This window comes from Neovison vison, chromosome X (genome assembly GCF_020171115.1).
Source record: "Neovison vison isolate M4711 chromosome X, ASM_NN_V1, whole genome shotgun sequence".
Lineage (NCBI taxonomy): Eukaryota > Metazoa > Chordata > Mammalia > Carnivora > Mustelidae > Neogale > Neogale vison.
Genome location: NC_058105.1, coordinates 75757344 through 75784396, shown reverse-complemented (window position 1 = coordinate 75784396; position 27053 = coordinate 75757344). Strand labels below are relative to the sequence as shown.

The window sequence follows — 27053 nt, the reverse complement described above, 5'->3', positions numbered from 1 at the left end:
TCAGTTCTAGTAGTTTTTTGATGTAGTCTTTATAGTTTTCATCATAAAGTATCATGTCATCTGCAAATAGTGAAAGTTTTACTTATCCCTTGCAAATTTGTGTGCTTTTTATTTCTGTTTGTGGTCTAATTGTTGTGGCTAGGACTTCCAGTACTATGCTGAATAAAAGTACTTAGAGTGGACATGCTTGTCTTCCTTTGGACCTTAGGTGTAAAACTTTCAGTTTTTCCCCAGAGTATGATGTTCACGTGGGTTTTTTCATATATGACCTTTAGGGTTAGTATCCCACATATCTAAAGAATTTACATAACTCAACACTCAAAAGTTAAGTAATCCAATTAAAAAATGGGCAGAAGACATGAACAGACATTTTTGTTCATGTTCAAATAAGACATCTCAATGGCCAACAGATACATGAAAAGATGCTGAACATCACTCTTCATTGGTGAAATGCAAATCAAACTACAATGAGATAACACCTCAGACCTGTCAGAATGGCTAAAATCAACAACAGAAGAAACAATAAGTGTTGGCAAGAGTGTGGAGAAAGTGGAAACTTCTTTCCCTCTGGTGGGAAAGCAAACTGGTGCAGGCACTGTGGAAACAGTATGGAGGTTCTTCAAAAGTTAGAAGTAGAATTACCCTATGATCTAGTAATTGCATTACTGGGTATCTATCCCCTAAATACAAAAACACTATATAGAGTATCACGTCATCTGCAAATAGTGAAAGTTTTTCTTCTTCATTGCTGATTTGGATGCTTTTAATTTATATTTGTTGTCTGATTTCTGTGGCTAGGACTTCCAGCACTATGTTAAATAACAGTGGTAAAAGTGAACATACCTGTCTTCTTCCTGACCATAGAGGAAAAGACCAAACTGAAGGTCACCAGAAGGGAGGTGGGGGGCAAGATGGGGGAAATAGGCAATGGGGACTTAGGGGTGCAGTGTGATGAGCACAGGGTGTGGTATGTAAGGGTTGTACAACTGAAACTATTATTATATTGTATGTTAACTAACTGGAATTTAAATAAAAGCAGCTATTAATACTATAATAAAAACAATAAAAATAAATAAATAAATAAATAAATAGATAAATACTTTTAAAAATTCCAAAAGCAGTAATTCAAAGGGACACACACACACCCGTATATTTATAGCACCATTATCTACAATAGCCAAATTATGGAAGAAGACCAAGTGCCTCTCAATAGATGAATGGATAAAGAAGTGGTGTGTGTGTGTGTATGTGTGTGTGTGTTAGAATATTATTCAGCCATGAAAAGCAATGACATCTTGTGATTTGAACCAACAGGGATGGAGCTAGAGAGTGTAATGCTAAGTGAAATAAGTCCGAGAAAGACAAACACCACATGATTTCACTCACGTGTAATTTAGAAAACAAAGCAAAGAAACAAAGGGGAAAAAAGAGGGAGAGAGAGAAACTTTGACACAGATTCTTAACTATTTAGAACAAAATGATGGTTATCAGAGGACAGGTGGGTGGGGGGATAGGTGAAATAAGTGATGGAAAATAAGGAGTTCACTTGTCTTGATGAGCTTCAGGTGATATATGAAACTGTCAGATTACGATATTGGACACCTGAATCTAATATGACAACGTATGTTAACTACACTGGAATTAAAACAACAACAAAAAAACCCATATATCTGATTATAAAAGCAACGTATATGTTTTATGGAATTTTGAAAAAAAAATGGAAAATTATAAAAATAAATATCATTCATAGATAAGTTTGCCATTACTTTTTGTTACACCTTCTAATGTTTTCCTGTACTTATGAAAACATATATATTGATATTTTTGTGATCATGTGGTTTGTGTATGTTTGTATCATACTGTTTTTACTTACTTTAAAACAGTAAGTTTTTACTGTATCAATTTTCTCATCCCATTGTAATGTTATAAAATACCCTATTACATGGATATACCATAATTTATTTACCTTATCTTCTGTTATTTGAACATTTAGCTTGTTTCTGTTATTTTTAAATGCTGTAAATTGTGTTAAAAATAATAAATTCTTGTATTTTATTTGGATTACCATCTCAGGAGAGAATCCTAGAAGTTGGATTATTGGATATTAAGTTCTTGTTTTCTCTGAGAATGTTAATACATGCTAATCCCAAGCCAAAAATATAGAAAAATACAAAAAGCATTAAGGACAAAGTTACAGACAAATCTAGAAAAAAAGAACATTCTTCAAGGCAACTGGTCTAGTCACTTCAAAAATTTAGTGCTATAGGGGAAAAATTAGAGACAAGACAAAAAAGTGAACTCTGTCTGATCCTGGTTATTAAAAAAGGAATAGCCTTAAGAGACATTTTGGGACTCCTGAGTGGAGAAGTCTGCTTGTCCCTCTCCCTCCCACCCCTCCTCTCTCTCTTTCTCAAAATGAATATGTAAAATCTTTTTAAAAAGGAGACATTCTGGAGATGATTGGAAAATTTCTGATATAGACTACATGTTATATGATATTAGGATTTTTTTAGGTGTAGTAATGTTATTGAGACAATATGGGATAGAGTTACTGATCTACTGCCATCATGCTTCCAAATGATTTAGCAAAAGCGAACAATCAAAAGCTTGTGTGTTTGTGTGTGTGTGTGTGTGTGTGTGTAGATATACATAGCCACAGATGTAGATAAATTAAAGATGGAAAAGTGTTAACAATCAACTCCAGCTGGTAGGATGATTATTGTACAATCTATCCTTTAATGGTTTTTGTATGCTTGAAAATTTTAAAATTTGGGAATGATAAAAGAATAAGAAAGGATGTTAAGTCCATCTTAAATTATACCACTTGTTATAAGTTTTTACTACAAATATCTTTGTGTATGTTTCTTTTCACTCTTTAATGAATATTTCCTCATAACATATTTTTAACATGTTGAATTGCTGTGTCCGAAGGTACACACATTAAAATTTTTGATACCAACATCCAAGTTGATCTCTGGAAAAATTTTCAGTCCCATAATCTTGGACTTGCATCCACAGTAGCAGCACAAGGCATCCATTTTCATCTTTGTCAAATGTCAATCTTGTAGGCAAACACAATAACCAAAATCGCTATTGTTTCAGTTTGTATTAGGTTGTTCATTCTTTTCAGTGTCTATTGTACATCTTATTTTCTTGTGAGTCTGAACCTTCTTAGGGCTTTTGATACATTTTGTTAACGTTTTTTCCTAAAGGGATATTCTCATTTAAACTCACCCTTTCTATAGTTGAGTGAGAGGGGTAGGTGCCATTTGAGCCACTTCTCAACAGCATGGATTACTATAATGTGTAAAGTCTTGCTAAACTGACAGGCAAAAAAATGATGTAGTTTTTTTTTTTTTTTTTCAGCAAGAACTCTTTTACATTTATTTCATCTCAAATTCACCAGTTCATACTTTTCTGTTTTTATTTTGTTTTGTTTTGTTTTGATTATATTCAGTATGTAGCTATTTTCATTTATACTTCTTTGATTACTAGTAGATTTAAAATGTTATTTTATTTTTAAAGTTTTTATTTAAATTCTAGTTAGTTAACATACTGTGTAATTCTAGTTTCAGGTATGCAATATAATAATTCAACAATTCCATACAACTGGTGCTCATCACCACAGAGTCACTCCTTAATCCCCATCACTTATTTCACCCATCCCACCACTTGCTCTTGTTACTATTAATTTGTTCACTACAGCTAAGTATTTGTATCTTGGTTTGAATCTCTTATTTCCCCCTTTGCTCATTTATTGTGTATATTAAGTTACACATAAGAGTGAAATCATGTGGTATTTGTCTTTCTCTAGATGACTGATTTCACTTAGCACAATACTCTCTAACTCCAGGCATTGCAAATGACAAGATTTCATTCTTTTTATGGCTTAATTATATTCCATTGCATGTGTATATACATTTATGTATACATATGTATATTTATTGATATAGATAGATATAGGTAAATAACACATCTTCCTTATCCATTCTTCATTCAATGGACACTCGTGCTGTTTCTTTCTAAATATAGTAAACAATACTGCTGTAAACATCAGTGTGGATGTATCCTTTTGAATTACTATTCATGAGTAGACATTTTTCCAAAGAACCTATCCAGATGGCCAATAGACACATGAAGAGATGCTCAACATCACTGATCATCATGGAAACACAAATCAAAACTATAATGAGATATCACCTTACAACTGTCAGGATGACATGAGAAACAACAGATGTTGGTGATGATGTGGAGAAAGGGGAACCTTGCACTATTGGTGAGAATGCAAAATGGTGCAGCCACTCTGGAAAACAGTATGGAGGTTCCTTGAAAAGTGAAAAATACAACTACCCAATGACCCAACAATTGCACTACTAAGTTTCAAATTTTAAAATAAAATTTCTATGTATCATTTGACCATAACTTGTGTCCATCTAAGGAATTACAGCCTTCGTGCTTGTGTTTTTAAACACATACATTCTATACGTAGGTACATATTTGTATCTACTCATACATACATCTGGAAAGGAGAATGTGTTCAATCAGAACCATTCAAAGATGAAACAAAATATGAAGGTGGGTAGTGAATTGCCTGTCTCTGGATATTTTTAAACGGCGGTAAGGATACGAGAGCAGATGAATGTATGTTTTCAAGTGAGGAGTATTACAAAGTGTTGTTATTATTATTGTTGTTGTTTTATGTTACATTAATTGCCATACAGTATATCATTAGTTTTTGATGTAATGTTCCATGATTAATTGTTTGTGTATAACACCCAGTATTCCATGCAATACATGCCCTTCTGAATACTCATCACCAGGTTACCCCATCCCCCTCCCCCCTCCCCCTCTAAAATCCTCAGTTTGTTTCCTGCAATCCATAGTCTATCATGGTTCCTCACACCCTCTGATTCGCCCCACTTAATTTTTCTCTTCCTTCTCCAATTACGTTTTAAAGGCTCTTTTAATCCTTAGTCCCTTGAGCTTAGAAAACTGAAACCTGGGAAATTTAAATTCCCCCAGTTTACACAGCAACTATTGTCAGAACCAGAAACTAACTATTGTCTCTTCACTCCTATCCAGGATTCTTTTTAATATCCTATTTGCATATTGCTACTTCTCCAAAATGCCTTCTAGTTTATAATATTTACCCCACATTTTAGAGCTGATGATTCTCACTCTAGCTCATGTGATGATGAGTCCCATTTTCTACCCCCTGCAGGCTCATCCTACCCTGGCTTGGTGGCCAAGCCCTTTGAGAAAGTAACATACCGCTGGACAGTCCCCTCCCATGCTGGCCCTACTGCTCAGGATCCTGCCTGTCTTACCTGGATGTACTTCTCTGCTGCAGATCCCATAAGAGACACAAATTCTGGTCTGGTGGGTCCCCTGTTGGTGTGCAAGACTGGTGCATTGGGTGCAGATGGCAAACAGGTATTACCATGGTTTTTGGCTAGAAAGCCTACTTGGAGGAAAATAAGGCTGTGTTGCTAAATAGGAGTTGAAAGTGGAACTGTGTTCTAGAGATGTGAGAATAGAAAAGAAATAACCAATCTATTTAATCAGAAATTAATAGTTGGTGAGCTCATGTTTTTTTTCATGCTATTCTTTCACTCACAAAAATTTCTTTCTTAGTCTCTATTCCTTTCTGTTCTGTATCCTCTCATCTATTAATTTTTTAAGCCTCATTGTTCTCTAACATTTGACTTTAATTCTTAAATCTCTTTTAGTATTTGCTTGTGTTCTTTCATGTCCAGCTCATCATTCTAGCTGTATATTACTTAACCTCTCTTTGCCTCAGTTTCTTCATCTGTAGTAAAGTGTTAACAATGAAAAAAAGCATCTTAGGTTCCTATGAGGATTAATTAAAATAATCCATATGAAGTGCTTATCACAGTGTCTGGATTACCTAGTAAACACTCAGTAAATGTTAGAAGTAATAATGATAATAGTGATAATAATAGTACATTAATAACAATTATATGCCCTTTACTTTAATTTTCTAATCCCCTCTGACTAGAGTTCTTTCCTGATCTGCTAACCACCTTTCCCCACTCCTTTACTCATGTGATTCCAAGCTATCTTCTATCACTCTCTGTACTTGTCCATAATCCCCATCTTGTTCTTCTTCCCTGTCCCCTTTCATACATTCTTCCCCTCCTGTCTTGTCACTTTGTTCTAACCTGTATCACCCACTTTCAATTTGAAATTACCTGAGGAAAACCTGCTTAGCAACAACTACAGCTCTAGGCAAGAGGTATGGGCTGGTCTCTGTGTCTGGAAAAAGAGATGGGAATGAATCAGGGCTCATTGGGTCTGGAGTAGCACAACCCACAACTGCTGAAACCATTGTCATTCTTTCTCTTCCACGGACCTACAGAAAGGGGTGGATAAGGAATTTTTTCTCCTTTTTACTGTGTTGGATGAGAATAAGAGCTGGTACAGCAATGCCAATCAAGCAGCTGCTATGTTGGATTCACGACTGCTCTCAGAGGATGTCAAGAGTTTCCAAGACTCCAATCAGATGCATGGTATGGGGAGTGCTTTTGCCCTGAGCTACAGTTGAGAGGTTACAAGTAAAAATCTAACCTAAACGTAATCATGTCCTATCCTTGAAAGCACTGATCCCATTGGTCAGCTCTACCCAAAACATGAGCTCGATTGAAGAATTAAAGCTAAAACAATAGTCCTTAGGTTTAGAACTTGGATGTACTATGTCCTCTGTTACACAGTATGGGGAACACTGGAAAAATATGTTGTGAAATGAGGATTACAAACCATGAATACACTAGAGAGTGAGGAGAGAAATCTGGAATAATGCTTTTCCAATCTTATCTTCTCCTTTATTGACCACTATCCATGGTTCTCAACTCTATACTCCAGCCAAATTGGGCTATTTTTTTCAATATATACATACCTTGTACTTTTCTGACTTGATGCCTTTACAGTGCTTTGCCAACCAGTTGAAATGCCTCTCTTTACATTTTTGCCCTTAGCCTGTGGAAATAATTTCCATTCTTTAAGGTCCTACTCAAAAAGTTACGTCATCCATGTAACCATTGTTTTTAATCACCCAATCCCAGGATGATGACATCCTCTTCTGAATCCCTATTGCATTTTAATCAGAATATTTTAATAGCATGTTCTATATAGTTATTTGTTATACAGCTTTTGACATACTAGAGTGTAGTTTCCTTAAAAAGTGAGTATCGTTTGTTGCTTATCACTGCATTATCTACATTTTCCAATACATACTAAATGTTTATTGAGCAAGTGAACTACCAAATTAATGGGTAGGTAGGTAGGTGGGTGGGTGAGTGAATGGGAAGGCATGGTCCCAGTTTGCAAAAAGTTCCCAGCATTTGCAATAAAATAAGACAAATAACACTCATGAAAAAAATATAGAACAAGCCAAGATCAACTATAATTAAGTGCTACATTGTGTGAAATAGCTTTCAAGTGACATGGAGTTCATAGGAGGAGAACATTAATGAAGGAGAATCTAATTAAAGGATTCCTGGAAGAAAGGAGTGATTGAGCCAGGGTTCAAAGGCTAAATAGATTTGCAATTAGAAATGACAGGAAAAGGAAACAGAATCAGGAGATTAACAATGTTATCATCATCATCATCTATGGGGATTACCAAGTAAGGTTACTTGGTTCCAGAGGAAGCGAACATTGAAAAGGGATCAAATTAAAGCAGGCCTCCCTGTGTTTTCAAGAGGAGTATGTAAGATGGGAGGGAGTCATGAATGATTATGTTTTTTATGACTCCATCTCTTGGGTCCCATAATCAATTATATCACCTGGAAAAAGTAAACCAAGCCTATGAACCAAGTTCATTTCAATTTGAACTCATGGACCACCTAAGTAGCACCAGGCAGCATGCCAGGTGATTAGGTGGTCATACTGATAGAGAAAAAAATAATGTGATTCCTGCTAGGTCAATCTTGTGTGGGAGATAAATTTGTAAGTAAATCATTGGACTCTGTGCTCTGTGGTAAGTGATATGGAAGAATTTTGTGCGGGGGGGAGGCGTTTCATGGAAATGATAGAGTAGGAGAGAGAGAGAAATAACTCTACTCCACAGAGGAGGTGACATTTGAACACGGATGTGAAGGATGAGTAATAGTTTTCTGTAGAGGGACCTGAGAGAAAATTTATTCTAGGAAGAGGAAACATTCTGCATCCCCAAAAGGCAGATCTTTATAAGTACAACTAGAATGGCTTAGGGAAGAAGGCAGGAGAGTTTAAGATGACTCAAATTTCAAATTGTGGGAAAACCATAGTATAGAGCTGATGTTATGCTGTAGGTCAGTGCCTGAGTAGTCTGGTCTCATTTTCCTGTTGTCTTACCTTTTCTTTTTCAGCCATTAATGGGTTTCTGTTCTCTAACCTACCCAACCTGGACATGTGCAAGGGTGACACAGTGGCCTGGCACCTGCTTGGCCTGGGCACAGAAACTGATGTGCATGGGGTCATGTTCCAGGGCAACACTGTGAAGCTTCAGGGAATGAGGAAGAGTGCAGCCATGCTCTTTCCTCATACCTTTGTCATGGCCATCATGCAGCCTGACAACCCTGGTAAGTCCCTTAACAGCCAGCCCTAGACTGGGAGGCTCTGTTGGGTATGGTGTTAGATGGGGGGGTGCTGGTGGAAAGAAAAGAAAAGAAAAGAAGACATTTTGAGGGTAAAAGGGAGGTTTTTTAAAACAGCTTTGTCCTCTTTTTTCAATGTGCACTCTGTTCTGGTTATGTGAATTTTTCTCTAAGCTGCAGACAGAAAGTAAAGAGCTGAGGAAGTTCTTTTTCTGAAACTAAAGGAAAGAAGTAAGGATGCTGCCCAGCATCAGGGGAATTCTCATATAGGTAGAGGGTGGACTTGCCTGTGTAGTCCCATACTATGTAGAGATTGTATAGGTACAGTGCTTGCACGGGGAGGGAGGTCCAGGAGGTATACTTATAAGTGTTTTCAATTCTGATATTCTGTGAGAATTTCTGTAAACTTCTGGTGGAATTGGGGTGGAAGGTACTGTGACAGTTTCATACCAGGAATCAGATCATAAGAAATTTTAGTCCAAACTCTTTCATTAATTTGCTATTTAATTTTGATCTAAACAACTTCCATGCTGGCTGCATTTCTTCCTTCTTTTCTTTCTCTGTCCGACTCCCCTAACTCCATCCATCACCTTCATTTCCTATCTTCCTCTTTTCTTCCCTCCTTTCTTTCCTGGTCCTCTCCCCCACATGCCCCTTCCCCAGACTCCCTATTCCTCTCTCACTTCCCTTCATTTCCCCATCTTTATTACATGAAAAAAAATGAGTACAATGTTTCTTTTTTTTTTAATTTCTTTTCAGTGTTCCAGAATTCATTGTTTATACACCACACCCAGTGCTCCTTGCAATACATGCCCTCCATAATACCCACCATCAGGCTCACTCAACCTCCATGCTTCTCCCCTCCAAAACTCTCAGATTGTTTCTCAGAGTCCACAGTCTCTCATGGTTCATCTCCACGTCCAATGTCCCCCAACTCCCATCTTCTCTCCATCTCCCTATGTCCTCCGTCTTATTCCTTATGGTCCACAAATAAATGAAACCACATGATAATTGACTTGGCTTGACATATTTCACTCAGCACAATCTCTTCCAGTCCCGTCCATGTGGATACAAAAGTTGGGTATTCATCCTTTCTGATGGAGACATAATACTCCATAGTGTATAAGGACCACATCTTCCTTATCCATTTGTCAGTTGGTGAAGGGCATCTTGGTTCTTTCCACATTTCAGTGACTGTGGCCATTGCTGCTATGAACATTGGGGTACAGATGGCCCTTCTTTTCACTACCTCTGTATCTTTGGGGTAAATACCCAGTAGTGCAATTGCAAGGTCATAGGGAAGCTCTATTTTTAATTTCTTGAGGAATCTCCACACTGTTCTCCAAAGTGGCTGCACCAACTTGCATACCCACCAAAAGTGTGAGAAGGTTCTCCTTTCCCCACATCCGCTCCAAAAGACGTTGTTTATTGTCTTGTTAATGTTGGCCATTCTAACTGGTGTAAGGTGGTATCTCAACGTGGTTTTGATTTGAATTTCCCTGATGGACAGTGATGATGAACATTTTTTGATGTGTCTGTTAGCCATTTGTATGTCTTCATTGGAGAAGTATCTGTTCATGTCTTCTGCCCATTCTTTGACATGATTATCTGTTTTGTGTGTGTTGAATTTGAGAAGTTCTTTATAGATCCTGGATAGCAGTCCTTTGCCTGTATTGTCGTTTGCGAATATCATCTCCCACTCTGCAGGTTGCCTCTTTGATTTGTTGACGGTTTCCTTTGCTGTGCAGAAGCTTTTGATCTTGATGAAATCCCAAAAATTCATTTTCATTTTTGTTTCCTTTGCCTTTGGAGACATATCTTGAAAGGAGTTTCTGTGGTTGATATTGAAGAGGTTACTGCCTATGTTCTCCTCTAGGATTCTGATGGATTCCTGCCTCACATTGAGGTCTTTTATCCGTTTCAAGTTTACTTTGTGTGTGGTGTAAGAGAATGGCCGAGCTTCATTCCGAGTTTCATAGCTGTCCAATTTTCCCAGCACAGTTTATTGAAGAGACTGTCTTTGTCCACTGTATATTTTTTTTCCTACTTTGTCAAAGATTATTTGCCCATAGAGTTGAGGGTCCATATCTGGGCTCTCTACTCTGTTCCACTGGTCTTTGTGTCTGTTATTGTACCAGTACCATGATGTCTTGGTGATCACAGCTTTGTAGTAAAGCTTGAAATCAGGCAACTGATGCCCCCAGTTTTGTTTTTTTCTTTTTCAACATATCCCTAGCAATTCGCAGTTTCTTCTGGTTCCATACAAATTTTAGGATTGTTTGCTTCAGCTCTTTGGAAAATGCCAGTGGAATTTTGATCAGAATGGCATTGAAAGTATAGATTGTTCTAGGCAGTATACACATTTTAATAATGTTTATTTTTCTGATCCATGAGCATGGAATGGTCTTCCATCTTTTCGTGTCTTCTTCAACTTCTTTCATGAGTGTTTTGTAGTTCCTTGAGTACAGACCCTTTACCTCTTTGACTAGGTTTATTCCCAGGTATCTTGTGGTTCTTGGTGCTATAGTAAATGGAATCGATTCTCTAATTCCCCTTACTGTATTTTTGTTGTTAGAGTATAAGAAAGCAACTGATTTCTTTACATTCATTTTGTATTCTGCCACATTACTGAATTGCGGTATGAGTTCTACCAGTTTGGGGGTGAAGTCTTTTGGGTTTTCAAGGTAAAGTATCATGCCATCTGTGAAGATAGAGAGTTTGACTTCTTCCTTGCCAATCTGGATACTTTTTAGTTATCTTTGTTGTCTGATTGCTGTTGCTAGGACTTCTAATACTATGTTGAACAAGAGTGGTGAGAGTGGGCATCCTTGTTGTGTTCCTAATCTCAAAGGGAAGGCTGTCAGCTTTTTGCCATTGAGGATGGTATTTGCTGTGGGTTTTGCATAGATAGATTCTATGAAGTTGAGGAATATCCCCTCTATCCCTATACTTTGAAGACTTTTAATCAGGAACGGATGCTGGATTTTGTCAAATGCTTTCTCTACATCAATTGAGAGGACCATATGGTTCTTCTCTCTTCTCTTATTGATTTGTTCTATCACATGGATAGATCTGCAAATGTTGAACCATCCTTGCTACCCAGGGATAAATCCCACCTAGTCGTGGTGCATAATTTATTTAATGTACTGTTGGATCCTATTAGCTATGATCTTCTTGAGAATCTTAGCATCCATATTCATCAGTAACATTGGTCTGCAATTCTCCTTTTTGGTGGGGTCTTTGCCTGGTTTGGGGATCAAGATAATGCTGGCTTCATAAAAAGGGTCTAGAAGTATTCCTTCTGCTTCAGTTTTGTGAACCAGCTTCAGGAGAATAGGTTTTATTCCTTCTTAGAATGTTTGGTAGAATTCCCTGGGGAATCTGTCAGATCCTAGGCTCTTGTCTTCATGGGAGGTTTTTTTGTTTTTTGTTTATTGTTTTTTTTTTTTTAGATGTCATGTCTTCCAATTCATTTCTTTTTAGAAAAACAGTATTCATTATTTATTCACCACACCCAGTGCTCCATGCAAGCCGTGCCCTCTATAATACCCACCACCTGGTACCCCAACCTCCGACCCCCCCGCCACTTCAAACCCCTCAGATTGTTTTTCAGAGTCAATAGTCTCTCATGGTTCACCACCCCTTCCAATTTACCCAAAAGCACATACCCTCCCCAATGTCCATAACACTACCCCCTTCTCCCAACTCCCCTCCCCCCATCAACCCACTGTTTGTTTCATGAGATTAAGAGTCACTTATGGTTTGTCTCCCTCCCTATCCCGTCTTGTTTCATGGATTCTTCTCCTACCCACTTAAGCCCCCATGTTGCATCACCACTTCCTCATATCAGGGATATCATATGATAGTTGTCTTTCTCCGCTTGACTTATTTCGCTAAGCATGATACGCTCTAGTTCCATCCATGTTGTCGCAAATGGCAAGATCTAGTTTCTTTTGATGGCTGCATAGTATTCCATCGTGTATATATATACCACATTTTCTTTATCCATTTATCTGTTGATGGACATCTAGGTTCTTTCCATAGTTTGGCTATTGTGGACATTGCTGCTATAAACATTCGGGTGCACATGCCCCTTTGGATCACTACGTTTGTATCTTTAGGGTAAATACCCAGTAGTGCAATTGCTGGGTCATAGGGCAGTTCTATTTTCAACATTTTTAGGAACCTCCATGCTGTTTTCCAGAGTGGTTGCACCAGCTTGCATTCCCACCAACAGTGTAGGAGGGTTCCCCTTTCTTCATATCCTCGGCAGCATCTGTCATTTCCTGGCTTGTTGATTTTAGCCATTCTGACTGGTGTGAGGTGATATCTCATTGTGGTTTTGATTTGTATTTCCCTGATGCCGAGTGATATGGAGCACTTTTTCATGTGTCTGTTGGCCATCTGGATGTCTTCTTTGCAGAAACGTCGGTTCATGTCCTCTGCCCATTTCGTGATTAGATTATTTGTTCTTTGGGTGTTGAGTTTGTTAAGTTCTTTATAATTTTGGACACTAGTCCTTTATCTGATATGTAGTTTGCAAATATCTTCTCCCATTCTGTCAGTTGTCTTTTGATTTTGATAACTGTTTCCTTTGCTGTGCAAAAGCTTTGTATCTTGATGAAATCCCAATAGTTCATTTTTGCCTTTGCTTCCCTTGCCTTTGGCGATGTTCCTAGGAAGATGTTGCTGTGGCTGAGGTCGAAGAGGTTGCTGCCTATGTACTCCTCAAGGATTTTGATGGATTCCTTTCTCACATTGAGGTCCTACATCCATTTTGAGTCTATTTTTGTGTGTGGTGTAAGGAAATGTTCCAATTTCATTTTTCTGCATGTGCTGTCCAATTTTCCCAACACCATTTATTAAAGAGGCTGTCTTTTTTCCATTGGACATTCTTTCCTGCTTTGTCAAAGATTAGTTGACCATAGAGTTGAGGGTCTATTTCTCGGCTCTCTATTCTGTTCCATTGGTCTATGTGTCTGTTTTTGTGCCAGTACAATGCTGTCTTGCTGATGACAGCTTTGTAATAGAGCTTGAAGTCCGGAACTGTGATGCCACCAACTTTGGCTTTCTTTTTCAATAACCCTTTGGCAATTCAAGGTCTTTTGTGGTTCCATATAAATTTTAGAATTATTTGTTCCATTTCTTTGAAAAAGATGGATGGTACTTTGATAGGAATTGAATTAAATGTGTAGATTGCTTTAGGTAGCATAGACATTTTCACAATATTTATTCTTCCAATCCGGGAGCATGGAACATTTTTCCATTTCTTTGTGTCTTCCTCAATTTCTTTCATGAGTACTTTATAGTTTTCTGAGTATAGATTCTTAGCCTTTGGTTAGGTTTATTACCAGGTATCTTATGGTTTGGGGTGCAATTGTAAATGGGATTGGCTCCTTAATTTCTCTTTCTTCTGTCTTGTTGTTGGTGTAGAGAAATGCAACTGATTTCTGTGCGTTGATCTTATATCCTGACACTTTACTGAATTCCTGTACAAGTTCTAGCAGTTTTGGAGTGGAGTATTTTGGGTTTTCCACATAGAGTATCATATCATCTGCGAAGAGTGATAGTTTGACTTCTTCTTTGCCGATTTGGATGCCTTTAATTTCCTTTTGTTTTCTGATTGCTGAGGCTAGGACTTCTAGTACTATGTTGAATAGCAGTGGTGATAATGAACATCCCTGCCGTGTTCCTGACCTTAGCGGAAAAGCTTTCAGTTTTTCTCCATTGAGAATGATATTTGCGGTGGGTTTTTCATAGATGGCTTTGATGATATTGAGGTATGTGCCATCTATCCCTACACTTTGAAGAGTTTTGATCAGGAAGGGATGCTGCACTTTGTCAAATGCTTTTTCAGCATCTATTGAGAGTATCATATGGTTCTTGTTCTTTCTTTTATTGATGTGTTGTATCACATTGACTTATTTGCGGAAGTTGAACCAACCTTGAAGCCCTGGAATAAATCTCACTTGGTCGTGGTGAATAATCCTTTTAAATTACTGTTGAATCCTATTGGCTACTATTTTGGTGAGAATTTTCGCATCTGTGTTCATCAAGGATATTGGTCTTAGCTCTCTTTTATGATGGGATCCTTGTCTGGTTTTGGGATCAAGGTGATGCTGGCCTCATAAAATGAGTTTGAAGTTTTCCTTCCATTTCTATTTTTTGGAACAGTTTCAGGAGAATAGGAATTAGTTCTTCATTAAAGGTTTGGTAGAATTCCCCTGGGAAGCCACCTGGCCCTGGGCTTTTGTTTGTTTGGAGATTTTTAATGACTGTTTCAATCTCTTTACTGATTATGGGTCTGTTCAGGCTTTCTATTTCTTCCTGGTTCAGTTGTGGTAGTTTATATGTTTCTAGGAATGCATCCATTTCTTCCAGGTTGTCAAATTTGTTGGCGTAGAGTTGCTCATAGTATGTTCTTATAATAGTTTCTATTTCTTTGGTGTTAGTTGTGATCTCTCCTCTTTCATTCATGGTTTTATTTATTTGGGTCCTTTCTCTTTTCTTTTTGATAAGTCTGGCCAGGGGTTTATCAATTTTATTAATTCTTTCAAAGAACCAGCTCCTAGTTTCATTGATTTGTTCTATTGTTTTGGTTTCTATTTCATTGATTTCTGCACTGATCTTTATGATTTCTCTTCTCCTGCTGTGTTTAGGGTTTCTTTCTTGTTCTTTCTCCAGCTCCTTTAGGTGTAGGGTTAGGTTGTGTACCTGAGACCTTTCTTGTTTCTTGAGAAAGGCTTGTATCGCTATATATTTTCCTCTCAGGACTGCCTTTGTTGTGTCCCACAGATTTTGAAACATTGTATTTTCATACCATTTTTTCCATAATTTTTTTCAATTATTCTTTAATATCCCGGTTGACCCATTCATTCTTTAGAAGGATGCTGTTTAGTCTCCATGTATTTGGGTTCTTTCCAAACTTCCTCTTGTGGTTGAGTTCTAGCTTCAGAGCACTGTGGTCTGAAAATATACAGGGAATGATCCCAATGTTTTGATACTGGCTGAGTCCTGATTTAGGACAGAGGATGTGATCTATTCTGGAGAATGTTCCATGTGCACTAGAGAGGAATGTGTATTCTGTTGCTTTGGGATGAAATGTTCTGAATATGTATGTGATGTCCATCTGGTCCAGTGTGTCATTTAAGACCTTTATTTCCTTTTTGATATTTCGCTTGGATGATCTGTCCATTTCTGTGAGGGGAGTGTGAATGTCCCCTCCTATTATTATATTATTGTTGATGTGTTTCTTTGATTTTGTTATTCATTGGTTTATATAGTTGGTTGCTCCCATGTTGGGGGCATAAATATTTTTTTCCAATTTATTTATTTTTAGAAAAACAGTATTCATTATTTTTTCACCACACCCAGTGCTCCATGCAAGCTGTGCCCTCTATAATACACACCACCTGGTACCCCAACCTCCGACCCCCCCGCCACTTCAAACCCCTCAGACTGTTTTTCAGAGTCCATAGTCTCTCATGGTTCACCTCCCCTTCCAATTTACCCAAATTCCCTACTCCTCTCTAACGCCCCTTGTCCTCCATGCTATTTGTTATGCTCCACAAATAAGTGAAAACATATGATAATTGACTCTCTCTGCTTGACTTATTTCACTCAGCATAATCTCTTCCAGTCCCATCCATGTTGCTACAAAAGTTGGGTATTCATCCTTTTTGATCGAGACATAATACTCCATAGTGTATATGGACCACATCTTCCTTATCCATTCATCCGTTGAAGGGCATCTTGGTTCTTTCCATAGTTTGGCGACTGTGGCCATTGCTGCTATAAACATTGGGGTACAGATGGCCCTTCTTTTCATGACATCTGTATCTTTGGCATAAATACCCAGGAGTTCAATTGCAGGGTCATAGGGAAGCTCTATTTTTAATTTCTTGAGGAATCTCCACACTGTTCTCCAAAGACGCTGCACCAACTTGCATTCCCACCAACAGTGTAAGAGGGTTCCCCTTTCTCCACATCCTCTCCAACACATGTTGTTTCCTGTTTTGGGGGCATAAATATTTAAAATTGTTAGATTTTCTTGTTGGACAAATCCTTTGAGTATGATTTAGTGTCCTTCCTCATCTCTTATTATAGTCTTTGGCTTAAAATCTAATTGATCTGATATAAGGATTGCCACTCCTGCTTTCTTCTGATATCCATTATCATGGTAAATTTTTTCCACCTCCTCACTTTAAATCTGGAGCTGTCTTCAGGCTTAAAATTAGTTTCTTGGAGGCAACATATAGATGGGTTTTGTTTTTTTATCCATTCTGATACCCTGTGTCTTTTGATTGGGGCATTGAGCCCATTAACTTTCAGGGTAACTATTGAGAGATATAAATTTAGTGCCATTGTATTGCCTGTAAGGTGACTATTACTGTATATGGTCTCTGTTCCTTTCTTATCTACCACTTGTAGGCTCTGTCTTTGCTTAGAGGACCCTTTCAGTATTTCCTGTAGAGCTGGTTTGGTGTTTGCAAATTCTTTCAGTTTTTGTTCGCCCTGGAAGCTTTTTTTTTATAATTTTTTTTAAATTTTTTATAAACATATATTTTTATCCCCAGGGGTACAGGTCTGTGAATCGCCAGGTTTACATACTTCACAGCACTCACCAAAGCACATACCCTCCCCAATGTCCATAACCCCACCCCTCTTCTCCCAACCCCCCGCCCACCAGCAACCCTCAGTTTGTTTTGTGAGATTAAGAGTCACTTATGGTTTGTCTCCCTCCCTATCCCGTCTTGTTTCATTTATTCTTCTCCTATGCCTTAAGCCCCCATGTTACATCACCGCTTCCTCATATCAGGGAGATCATATGATAGTTGTCTTTCTCTGCTTGACTTATTTCGCTGAGCATGATATGCTCTAGTTCCATCCATGTTGTCACAAATGGCAAGATTTCATTTCTTTTGATGGCTGCATAGTATTCCATTGTGTATATATACCACTTCTTCTTGATCCATTTATCTGTTGATGGACATCTAGGTTCTTTCCATAGTTTGGCTATTGTGGACATTGCTGCTATAAACATTCGGGTGCACATGCCCCTTTGGATCACTACGTTTGTATCTTTAGGGTAAATACCCAGTAGTGCAATTGCTGGGTCATAGGGCAGTTCTATTTTCAACATTTTTAGGAACCTCCATGCTGTTTTCCAGAGTGGTTGCACCAGCTTGCATTCCCACCAACAGGGTAGGGGGGTTCCCCTTTCTTCACATCCTCACCAGCATCTGTCATTTCCTGGCTTGTTGATTTTAGCCATTCTGACTGGTGTGAGGTGATATCTCATTGTGGTTTTGATTTGTATTTCCCTGATGCCGAGTGATATGGAGCACTTTTTCATGTGTCTGTTGGCCATCTGGATGTCTTCTTTGCAGAAAAGTCGGTTCATGTCCTCTGCCCATTTCTTGATTGGATTGTTTGTTCTTTGGGTGTTGCGTTTGTTAAGTTCTTTATAGATTTTGGACACTAGTCCTTTATCTGATATGTCATTTGCAAATATCTTCTCCCATTCTGTCAGTTGTCTTTTCTTTTGGTTTTGTTAACTGTTTCCTTTGCTGTGCAAAAGCTTTTGATCTTGATGAAATCCCAATAGTTCATTTTTGCCCTTGCTTCCCTTGCCTTTGGCGATGTACCTAGGAAGATGTTATGCGGTTGAGGTCGAAGAGGTTGCTGCCTGTGTTCTCCTCAAGGATTTTGATGGATTCCTTTCTCACATTGAGGTCCTACATCCATTTTGAGTCTATTTTTGTGTGTGGTGTAAGGAAATGGTCCAATTTCATTTTTCTGCACGTGGCTGTCCAATTTTCCCAACACCATTTATTGAAGAGGCTGTCTTTTTTCCATTGGACATCCTTTCCTGCTTTGTCGAAGATTAGTTGTCCATAGAGTTGAGGGTCTTTTCTGGGCTCTCTATTCTGTTCCTTTGATCTATGTGTCTGTTTTTGTGCCAGTACAATGCTGTCTTGCTGATGACAGCTTTGTAATAGAGCTTGAAGTCCGGAATTGTGATGCCACCAACTTTGGCTTTCCTTTTCAATAACCTTTGGTGATTCGAGGTCTTTCGTGGTTCCATATAAATTTTAGAATTATTTGTTCCATTTCTTTGAAAAAGATGGATGGTACTTTGATAGGAATTGCATTAAATGTGTAGATTGCTTTAGGTAGCATAGACATTTTCACAATATTTATTCTTCCAATCCAGGAGAATGGAACATTTTTCCATTTCTTGTCTTCTTCATTTTCTTTCATGAGTACTTTATAGTTTTCTGAGTATAGATTCTTAGCCTCTTTGGTTAGGTTTATTCCTAGGTATCTTATGGTTTGGGGTGCAATTGTAAATGGGATTGACTCCTTAATTTCTCTTTCTTCTGTCTTGTTGTTGGTGTAGAGAAATGCAACTGATTTCTGTGCGTTGATCTTATATCCTGACACTTTACTGAATTCCTGTACAAGTTCTAGCAGTTTTGGAGTGGAGTATTTTGGGTTTTCCACATAGAGTATCATATCATCTGCGAAGAGTGATAGTTTGACTTCTTCTTTGCTGATTTGGATGCCTTTAATTTCCTTTTGTTTTCTGATTGCTGAGGCTAGGACTTCTAGTACTATGTTGAACAGCAGTAGTGATAATGAACATCCCTGCCGTGTTCCTGACCTTAGCGGAAAAGCTTTCAGTTTTTCTCCATTGAGAATGATATTTGCGGTGGGTTTTTCATAGATGGCTTTGATGATATTGAGGTATGTGCCCTCTATCCCTACACTTTGAAGGGTTTTGATCAGGAAGGGTTGCTGTACTTTGTCAAACGCTTTTTCAGCATCTATTGAGAGTATCATATGGTTCTTGTTCTTTCTTTTATTGATGTGTTGTATCACATTGACTTATTTGCGGATGTTGAACCAACCTTGAAGCCCTGGAATAAATCTCACTTGGTCGTGGTGAATAATCCTTTTAAATTACTGTTGAATCCTATTGGCTACTATTTTGGTGAGAATTTTCGCATCTGCGTTCATCAAGGATATTGGTCTATAGCTCTCTTTTTTGATGGGATCCTTGTCTGGTTTTGGGATCAAGGTGATGCTGGCCTCATAAAATGAGTTTGAAGTTTTCCTTCCATTTCTATTTTTTGGAACAGTTTCAGGAGAATAGGAATTAGTTCTTCTTTTTTTTAATTATTTATTTATTTGACAGACAGAGATCACAAGCAGGCAGAGAGGCAGGCAGAGAGAGAGGAGGAAGCAGGCTCCCTGCTGAGCAAAGAGCCCGATGTGGGGCTTGATCCCAGGACCCTGAGATCATGACCTGAGCCGATGGCAGCGGCTTAACCCACTGAGCCACCCAGGTGCCCGGAATTAGTTCTTCTTTAAATGTTTTGTAGAAATCCCCCCGGGAAGCCATCTGGCCCTTGGCTTTTGTTTGTTTGGAGATTTTTAATGACTGTTTCAATATCCTTACTGGTTAAGGGTCTGTTCAGGCTCTCTATTTCTTCCTGGTTCAGTTGTGGTAGTTTATATGTTTCTAGGAATGTATCCATTTCTTCCAGGTTGTCCAATTTGTTGGCGTAGAGTTGCTCATAGTATGTTCTTATAATAGTTTCTATTTCTTTGGTGTTAGTTGTGATCTCTCCTCTTTCATTCATGATTTTATTTATTTGGGCCCTTATTCTTTTCTTTTTGATAAGTCTGGCCAGGGGTTTATCAGTTTTATTATTTCTTTCAAAGAACCAGTTCCTAGTTTCGTTGATTTGTTCTATTGTTTTTTTGGTTTCTATTTCATTGATTTCTGCTCTGATCTTTATGATTTCTCTTCTCCTGTTGGGCTTAGGGTTTGTTTCTTGTTCTTTCTCCAGCTCCTTTAGGTGTAGGGTTAGGTTGTGTACCTGAGACCTTTCTTGTTTCTTGAGAAAGGCTTGTATCACTATATATTTTCCTCTCAGGACTGCCTTTGTTGTGTCCCACAGATTTTGAACCATTGTGTTTTCATTATCATTTGCCTTTAGGTGTAGGGTTAGGTTGTGTACCTGAGACCTTTCTTGTTTCTTGAGAAAGGCTTGTATCACTATATATTTTCCTCTCAGGACTGCCTTTGTTGTGTCCCACAGATTTTGAACCATTGTGTTTTCATTATCATTTGTTTCCATGATTTTTTTCAATTATTCTTTAATTTCCCGGTTGACCCATTCATTCTTTAGAAGGATGCTGTTTAGTCTCCATGTATTTGGGTTCTTTCCAAACTTCCTCTTGTGGTTGAGTTCTAGCTTCAGAGCACTGTGGTCTGAAAATATGCAGTGAATGATCACAATCTTTTAATACGGGTTGAGTCCTGATTTAGGACCGAGGATGTGATCTATTCTGGAGAATGTTCCATGTGCACTAGAGAATAATGTATATTCTGTTACTTTGGGATGAAATGTACTAAATATATCTGTAATGTCCATCAAAGATGTACGTTTAAGGCCCTTATTTCCTTGTTGATCTTTTGCTTGGATTATCTGTCCATTTCAGTGAGGGGAGTGTTAAAGTCCCCTACTATTATTGTGTTATTGTTGATGTGTTTCTTTGATTTTGTTATTAATTAGTTTATATAGTTGGCTGCTCCCACATTGGGGGCATAGATATTTAAAATTGTTAGATCTTTTTTTTGGACAGACCCTTTGAATATGATATAGTGTCCTTCCTCATCTCTTATTATATCTTTGGCTTAAAATCTAATTGATCTGATATAAGGATCGCCACTCCTGCTTTCTTCTGATGTCCATTATCATGGTAAATTTTTTCCACCTCCTCACTTTAAATCTGGAGGTGTCTTAGGGCTTAAAATGAGTTACTTGGAGGCAACATATAGATGGGTTTTGTTTTTTTTCCAATTTGATACCCTCTGTCTTTTGATTGGGGAATTTAGCCCATTAACATTCAGGGTAAGTATTGAGAGATATGAATTTAGTGCCATGGTATTGCCTATAATGTGACTGTTACTGTATATTGTTTCTGTTCCTTTCTGATCTACCACTTGTAGGCTCTCTCTTTGTTAGAGGACCCCTTTCAATATTTCCTATAGAGCTGGTTTGGTGTTTGCAAATTCTTTCAGTTTTTGTTTGTCCTGGAATCTCTCCTTCTATTAATCTCTACTTCTATTTTCAATGATAGCGTAGCTGGATATAGTATTCTTGGCTGCATGTTTTTCTCGTTTAGTGCTCTGAAAATATCATGCCAGCTCTTTCTGGCCTGCCAGGTCTCTGTGGATAAGTCAGCTGCCAATCTAATATTTTTACCATTGTATGTTACAGACTTCTTTTCCGGGCTTCTTTCAGGATTTTCTCTTTGTCACTAAGACTTGTAAATTTTACTATTAGGTGATGGGGTGTGGGCCTATTCTTATTGATTTTGAGGGGCGTTCTCTGAACCTCCTGAATTCTGATGCTCATTCCCTTTGCCATATTGGGGAAATTCTCCCCAATAATTCTCTCCAGTATACCTTCTGCTCCCCTCTCTCTTTCTTCTTCTTCTGGAATCCCAATTATTCTAATGTTGTTTCGTCTTATGGTGTCACTTATCTCTCGAATTCTCCCCTCATGGTCCAGTAGCTGTTTGTCCCTCTTTTGCTTAGCTTCTTTATTCTCTGTCATTTGGTCTTCTATATCGCTAATTCTTTCTTCTGCCTCATTTATCCGAGCAGTGAGAGCCTCCATTTTTTATTGCACCTCATTAATATCTTTTTTGGTTTCAACTTGGTTAGATTTTAGTTCATTTCTCCAGAAAGGGCTTTTATATCTCCCGAGAGGGTTTCTCTAATATCTTCCATGCCTTTTTCAAGCCCGGCTAGAACCTTGAGAATTGTCATTCTGAATTCTAGATCTGACATATTACCAATGTCTGTATTGATTAGGTCCCTGGCCTTTGGTACTGCCTCTTGTTCTTTTTTTTTTTGTTGTTGTGAATTTTTCTGCCTTGTCATTTTGTCCAGATAAGAGTATATGAAGGAGCAAGTAAAATACTAAAAGTGTGGCATTAACCCCAGGAAAATTTGCTGTAACCAAATCAGAAGAGATCCCAAATCGTGAGGGGAGAGAAAGGGGATAAAAAGAGGTTCAAAAAAAAAGAAAGGAAAAAAAAGGATTAAAAAAAGAAAACGAAGAAAGAAAAGTATGAAAAAGAAAAAAATATATACATATTAGATAAACTCATTAAAAAACTTTAAAAATGAAAAGGGTAAAAGTTAAAAAAAATTTTAAAAATTTAAAAAAAAATTAAAAATTTAGCAAAAGTAGAGAAAAAAATGAAAAAGAAAAAAGTTACTTTAACTGCAAGACTAAAAAATCACAGGGAGAAGCCATGAGTTCCGTGCTTTGCTTTCTCCTCCTCTGGAATTCTGCTGCTCTCCTTGGTATTGAAACCGCACTCCTTGGTAGGTGAACTTGGTCTTGTCTGGATTTATTGTTGATCTTCTCGGGGAGGGGCCTGGTGTAGTGATTCTCAAGTGTCTTTGCCCCAGGCGGAATTGCACTGCCCTTACCAGGGGCCGGGCTGAGTAATCCACTCGGGTTTGCTTTCAGGAGCTTTTGTTCCCTGAGCGCTTTCCGTAGAGTTCCAGAGGATGGGCATACAAATGGCGGCCTCCTGGTCTCTGGCCCGGAGGAGTCGAGAGCCCGGGGCTCCACTCCTCAGTGCGCCCTCAGAGAACAGCACCCAGTAACTCCCGTCTGCCTGACCTCCGGCTGCGCTCCGAGCTCACCGAGCCTGCGGCTGGTTCAAGGTAACCCCGAGCTGTGATCTTACTGTCGTCTCTGTCTCTGTAGCCGGCTTTCCCGTTCTACTTCCCGCAAGCTTTGCGACACTCAGACACCCCCAATCCTTCTGTGACCCTGCGGGACCTGAGGCCACGCTGCCCCCGTGTGGGCTTCACCCCGGTCTAGCCTCTGCAGTGATGTCCCTCAGCAGAACAGACTTTTAAAAGTCCTGATTTTGTGCTCCATTGCTCCACCTCTTGCCAGGAGCCAGCCCCTCCCCGCGGGGTCTATCTTCCCATAGTTTTATATTCAGTTCTCCGCCAGTCCTACCTTTCAGAAAGTGGTTGTTTTTCTGTTTCTAGAATTGCTGTTCTTCTTCTCTTCGATCTGCCGATGGATTTGCAGGTGTTTGCAATCTTTAGATAAGCTATCTAGCTGATCTCCTGCTAGCTGAAGTAGTCTCAGCCTGCTACTTCTCCGCCATCTTGACTCCTCTCCCCCAGCAGATTTTGATTTTCATGAAGTCCCAAAAGTTCATCTTCGCTTTTGTTTCCTTTGCCTTTGAGAAATATCTTGAAAGAAGTTACTGTGGCTGATATCAGCGAGATTACTGCCTTTGTTCTTCTCTAGAATTCTGATGGATTCCTGTCTCATACTGAGGTCATTTATCCATTTTGAGTTTATCTTTGTGTACGGTGTAAGAGAATGGTCGAGTTTCATTCTTCTACATATAGCTGTCCAGTTTCCCTAGCACCATTTATTGAAGAGACTGTCTTTTTTCCACCGTACAATTTTTCCAGTTTTATCGAAGATTATTTGCCCATAGAGTTGAGGGTCCATATCTGGGCTCTCTACTCTGTTCCACTGGTCTATGCGTCTGTTTTTATGCCAGTACCATGCTGTCTTGGTTATCACAGCTTTGTAATAAAGCTTGAAATCAGGTAACGTGATGTCCCCTGTTTTATTTATTTTTTATTTACTTTTTTTTAATTTTTTATTTTTTATAAACATATTTTTGTTTTTCAACATTTCCTTAGCGATTCGGGGTCTCTTCTGATTCCATACAAATTTTTGGATTATTTGCTCCAGCTCTTAGAAGAATACCAGTGGAATTTTGATCAGAATAGCATTAAAAGTATAGATTGCTCTAGGCAGTATAGACATTTTAACAATGTGTATTCTTCTGATCCAAGAGCATGGAATGGTCTTCCATTTTTTTGCTTCTTTTTCAATTTCTTTCATGAGTGTTCTGTAGTTCCTTGAGTACAGATCCTTTACCTCTTTTGTTAGGTTTACTCCCAGGTATCTTATGGTTCTTGGTGCTATACTAAATGGAATCGATTCTCTAATTTCCCTTTCTGTGTTTTAATTATTAGTGTATAAGAAAGCCACTGATTTATGTACATTGACTTTGTCTCCTGCCACATTACTGAATTATTGTACGAGTTCTAATAGTTTGGGCGTGGATTCTTTTGGGTTTTCCATATAAAGAATCATGTCATCTGTGAATAGAGAGAGTTTGACTTATTTTTTTCCAATTTGGATAGCCTTTATTTCTCATTGTTGTCTGATTGCTGTTGCTAGGACTTCTAATACTATGTTGAACAAGAGTGGTGAGAGTGGGCATCCTTGTCGTGTTCCTGATCTCAACTGGAAGGCTGCAAGCTTTTTCCCATTGAGGATGATATTTGCTGTGGGACTTTCATAGATAGTTTTGATGAAGTTCAGGAATGTTCCCTCTATACCTATACTTTGAAGCATTTTAATCAGGAACGGATGCTGGATTTTATCAAATGCTTTTTCTGCATCAATTGAGAGGACCATGTAGTTCTTTACTCTTCCATTATTAATTTCTTCTATCACATTGATTGATTTGCAAAAGTTGAACCATCCTTGTAGCCCAGGGATGAATCCCATCTGGTCATGGTGAATAATCTTTTTAATGTGCTGTTGGATCCTGTTGGCTAGGATCTTGTTGAGAATCTTAGCATCCATATTCATCAGTGATTTTGGTCTGAAAGTCTCCTTTTTGGTAGTGTCTTTGCCTGGTTTGGGGATCAGGGTAATGCTGGCTTCATAGAAAGAGTCTGGAAGTGTTCCTTCTGCTTCAATTTTTTAAAACAGCTTCAGGAGAATAGGTGTTATTTCTTCTTTGAAAGTTTGGAAGAATTCCCCAGGGAATCCATCAGGTCCTGGGCTCTTGTTTTTTGGGAGGTTTTTGATCACTGCTTCAATCTCGTTACTAGATACTAGTCAATTCAAATTGTCAATTTATTCCTGGTTCAATTTTGGTAGTTTATATTTTTCCAGGAATGCATCCATTTCATCTAGTTTGCTTAGCTTATTGGCATATAACTGTTGATAATAACTTCTACTGATTGTTTCTACTTCCTTGGTGTTCGTTGTGATCTCTCCCTTTTCATTCATAATTTTATGAATTTGAGCTTTCTCTCTTTTCTTTTGGATTAGTGTGGCCAATGGTTTATCAATCTTATTGATTCTTTCAGAAAACCAGCTTCTAGTTTTCATTGATACGTTTTACTGTATCTCTGGATTCTACCTCATTGATCTCAGCTCTAATCTTTATTATTTCCCTTTTTATGTGTGGAGTTGGTTTTATTTGTTGTTGTTTTTCCAGTACTTTAAGGTGTAGAGACAGATGCTGTGTTCTGGGTTTTTCAATTTTTTTGAGGGATGATTTCATGGCTATGTATTTCCCCCTTAGAACCACCTTTGCTGTATCCCATAGGTTTTGAATCGAAGTGTCTTCATTCTCATAGGTGTCCATGAATTGTTTCAGTTCTTCTTTGATCTCCTGGTTGATCCAAGCATTCTTAAGCAAGGTGGTCTTTAGCTTCCAAGTGTTTAGTGCCTTCTGAACTTTTCCTTGTGATTGAGCTCCAGTTTCAAAGCATTGTGATCTGAGAATGTGCAGGGAATCATCTCAGTCTTTTGGTATTGGTTGAGCCCTGATTTGTGACCCAGTATGTGGTCTATTCTAGAGAAGGTTCCATGTGCACTTGAGAAGAATGAGTATTCTGTTGTTTTAAGGTGGAATGTTCTGTATTTATCTATGAGGTCCATCTGGTCCAATGTGTCATTCAATGCTCTTGTTTCTTTATTGATTTTCTGCTTCGACGATCTGTCTATTTCTGAGAGAGGCATGTTAAGATCTCCTACGATTAGTGTATTCATATCAATATGACTCTTTATCTTGATTAACAGTTTTCTTATGTAATTGGCTGCTCCCATATTGGGAGCATAGATATTTACAATTGTTAGATCATCTTGGTGGATACTGCCTTTAAGAATGATGTAGTGTCCTTTGGTATCTCTGACTACAGTCTTTAACATCTAATGTATTTGATATGAGAATCGCTACCCCATCTTTCTTTTGAGGACCATTGGCATGAAAGATGCTTCTCCATCCCTTCACTTTCAGTCTGGGTGTATCGTTAGGTTCAAAATGGGTCTCTTGTAGACAACATATTGATGGGTCCTGTCGTTTTATCCAGTCTGCAACCCTGTGCCATTTTATAGGTGCATTTAGCCCATTCACATTGAGGATGATTATTGATAGATACGTTTTTATTGACATCATGTTACCTTTGAAGTCTTTCTTTCTGTATATTGTCTCTATATTTCTGTTCAATGCTATTCTTGGGCTTTTTCCTCTTTTATAGAACACCCTTTAATATTTCCTGCAGTATCGACTTGGTGG

General features: G+C 38.3%; 1 protein-coding gene across 5 annotated transcripts in view; it reads left to right on the top strand.

The window, feature by feature from the left end:
* The window catches only part of HEPH (hephaestin), a 171816-nt gene that overhangs the window by 43728 nt on the left and 101035 nt on the right, over positions 1-27053 (top strand). For 2 of the 5 annotated variants that reach the window (XM_044234962.1, XM_044234964.1), the window contains exons 9-11: positions 5222-5433; positions 6380-6530; positions 8370-8582. The exons of 2 other annotated variants lie outside the window; for them this stretch is intronic. In XM_044234962.1, coding sequence (XP_044090897.1) covers positions 5222-5433; positions 6380-6530; positions 8370-8582 — 576 coding nt within the window. The remainder of the gene's footprint in view (positions 1-5221; positions 5434-6379; positions 6531-8369; positions 8583-27053) is intronic. One more of the 5 variants, XM_044234963.1, reaches the window with a different exon arrangement.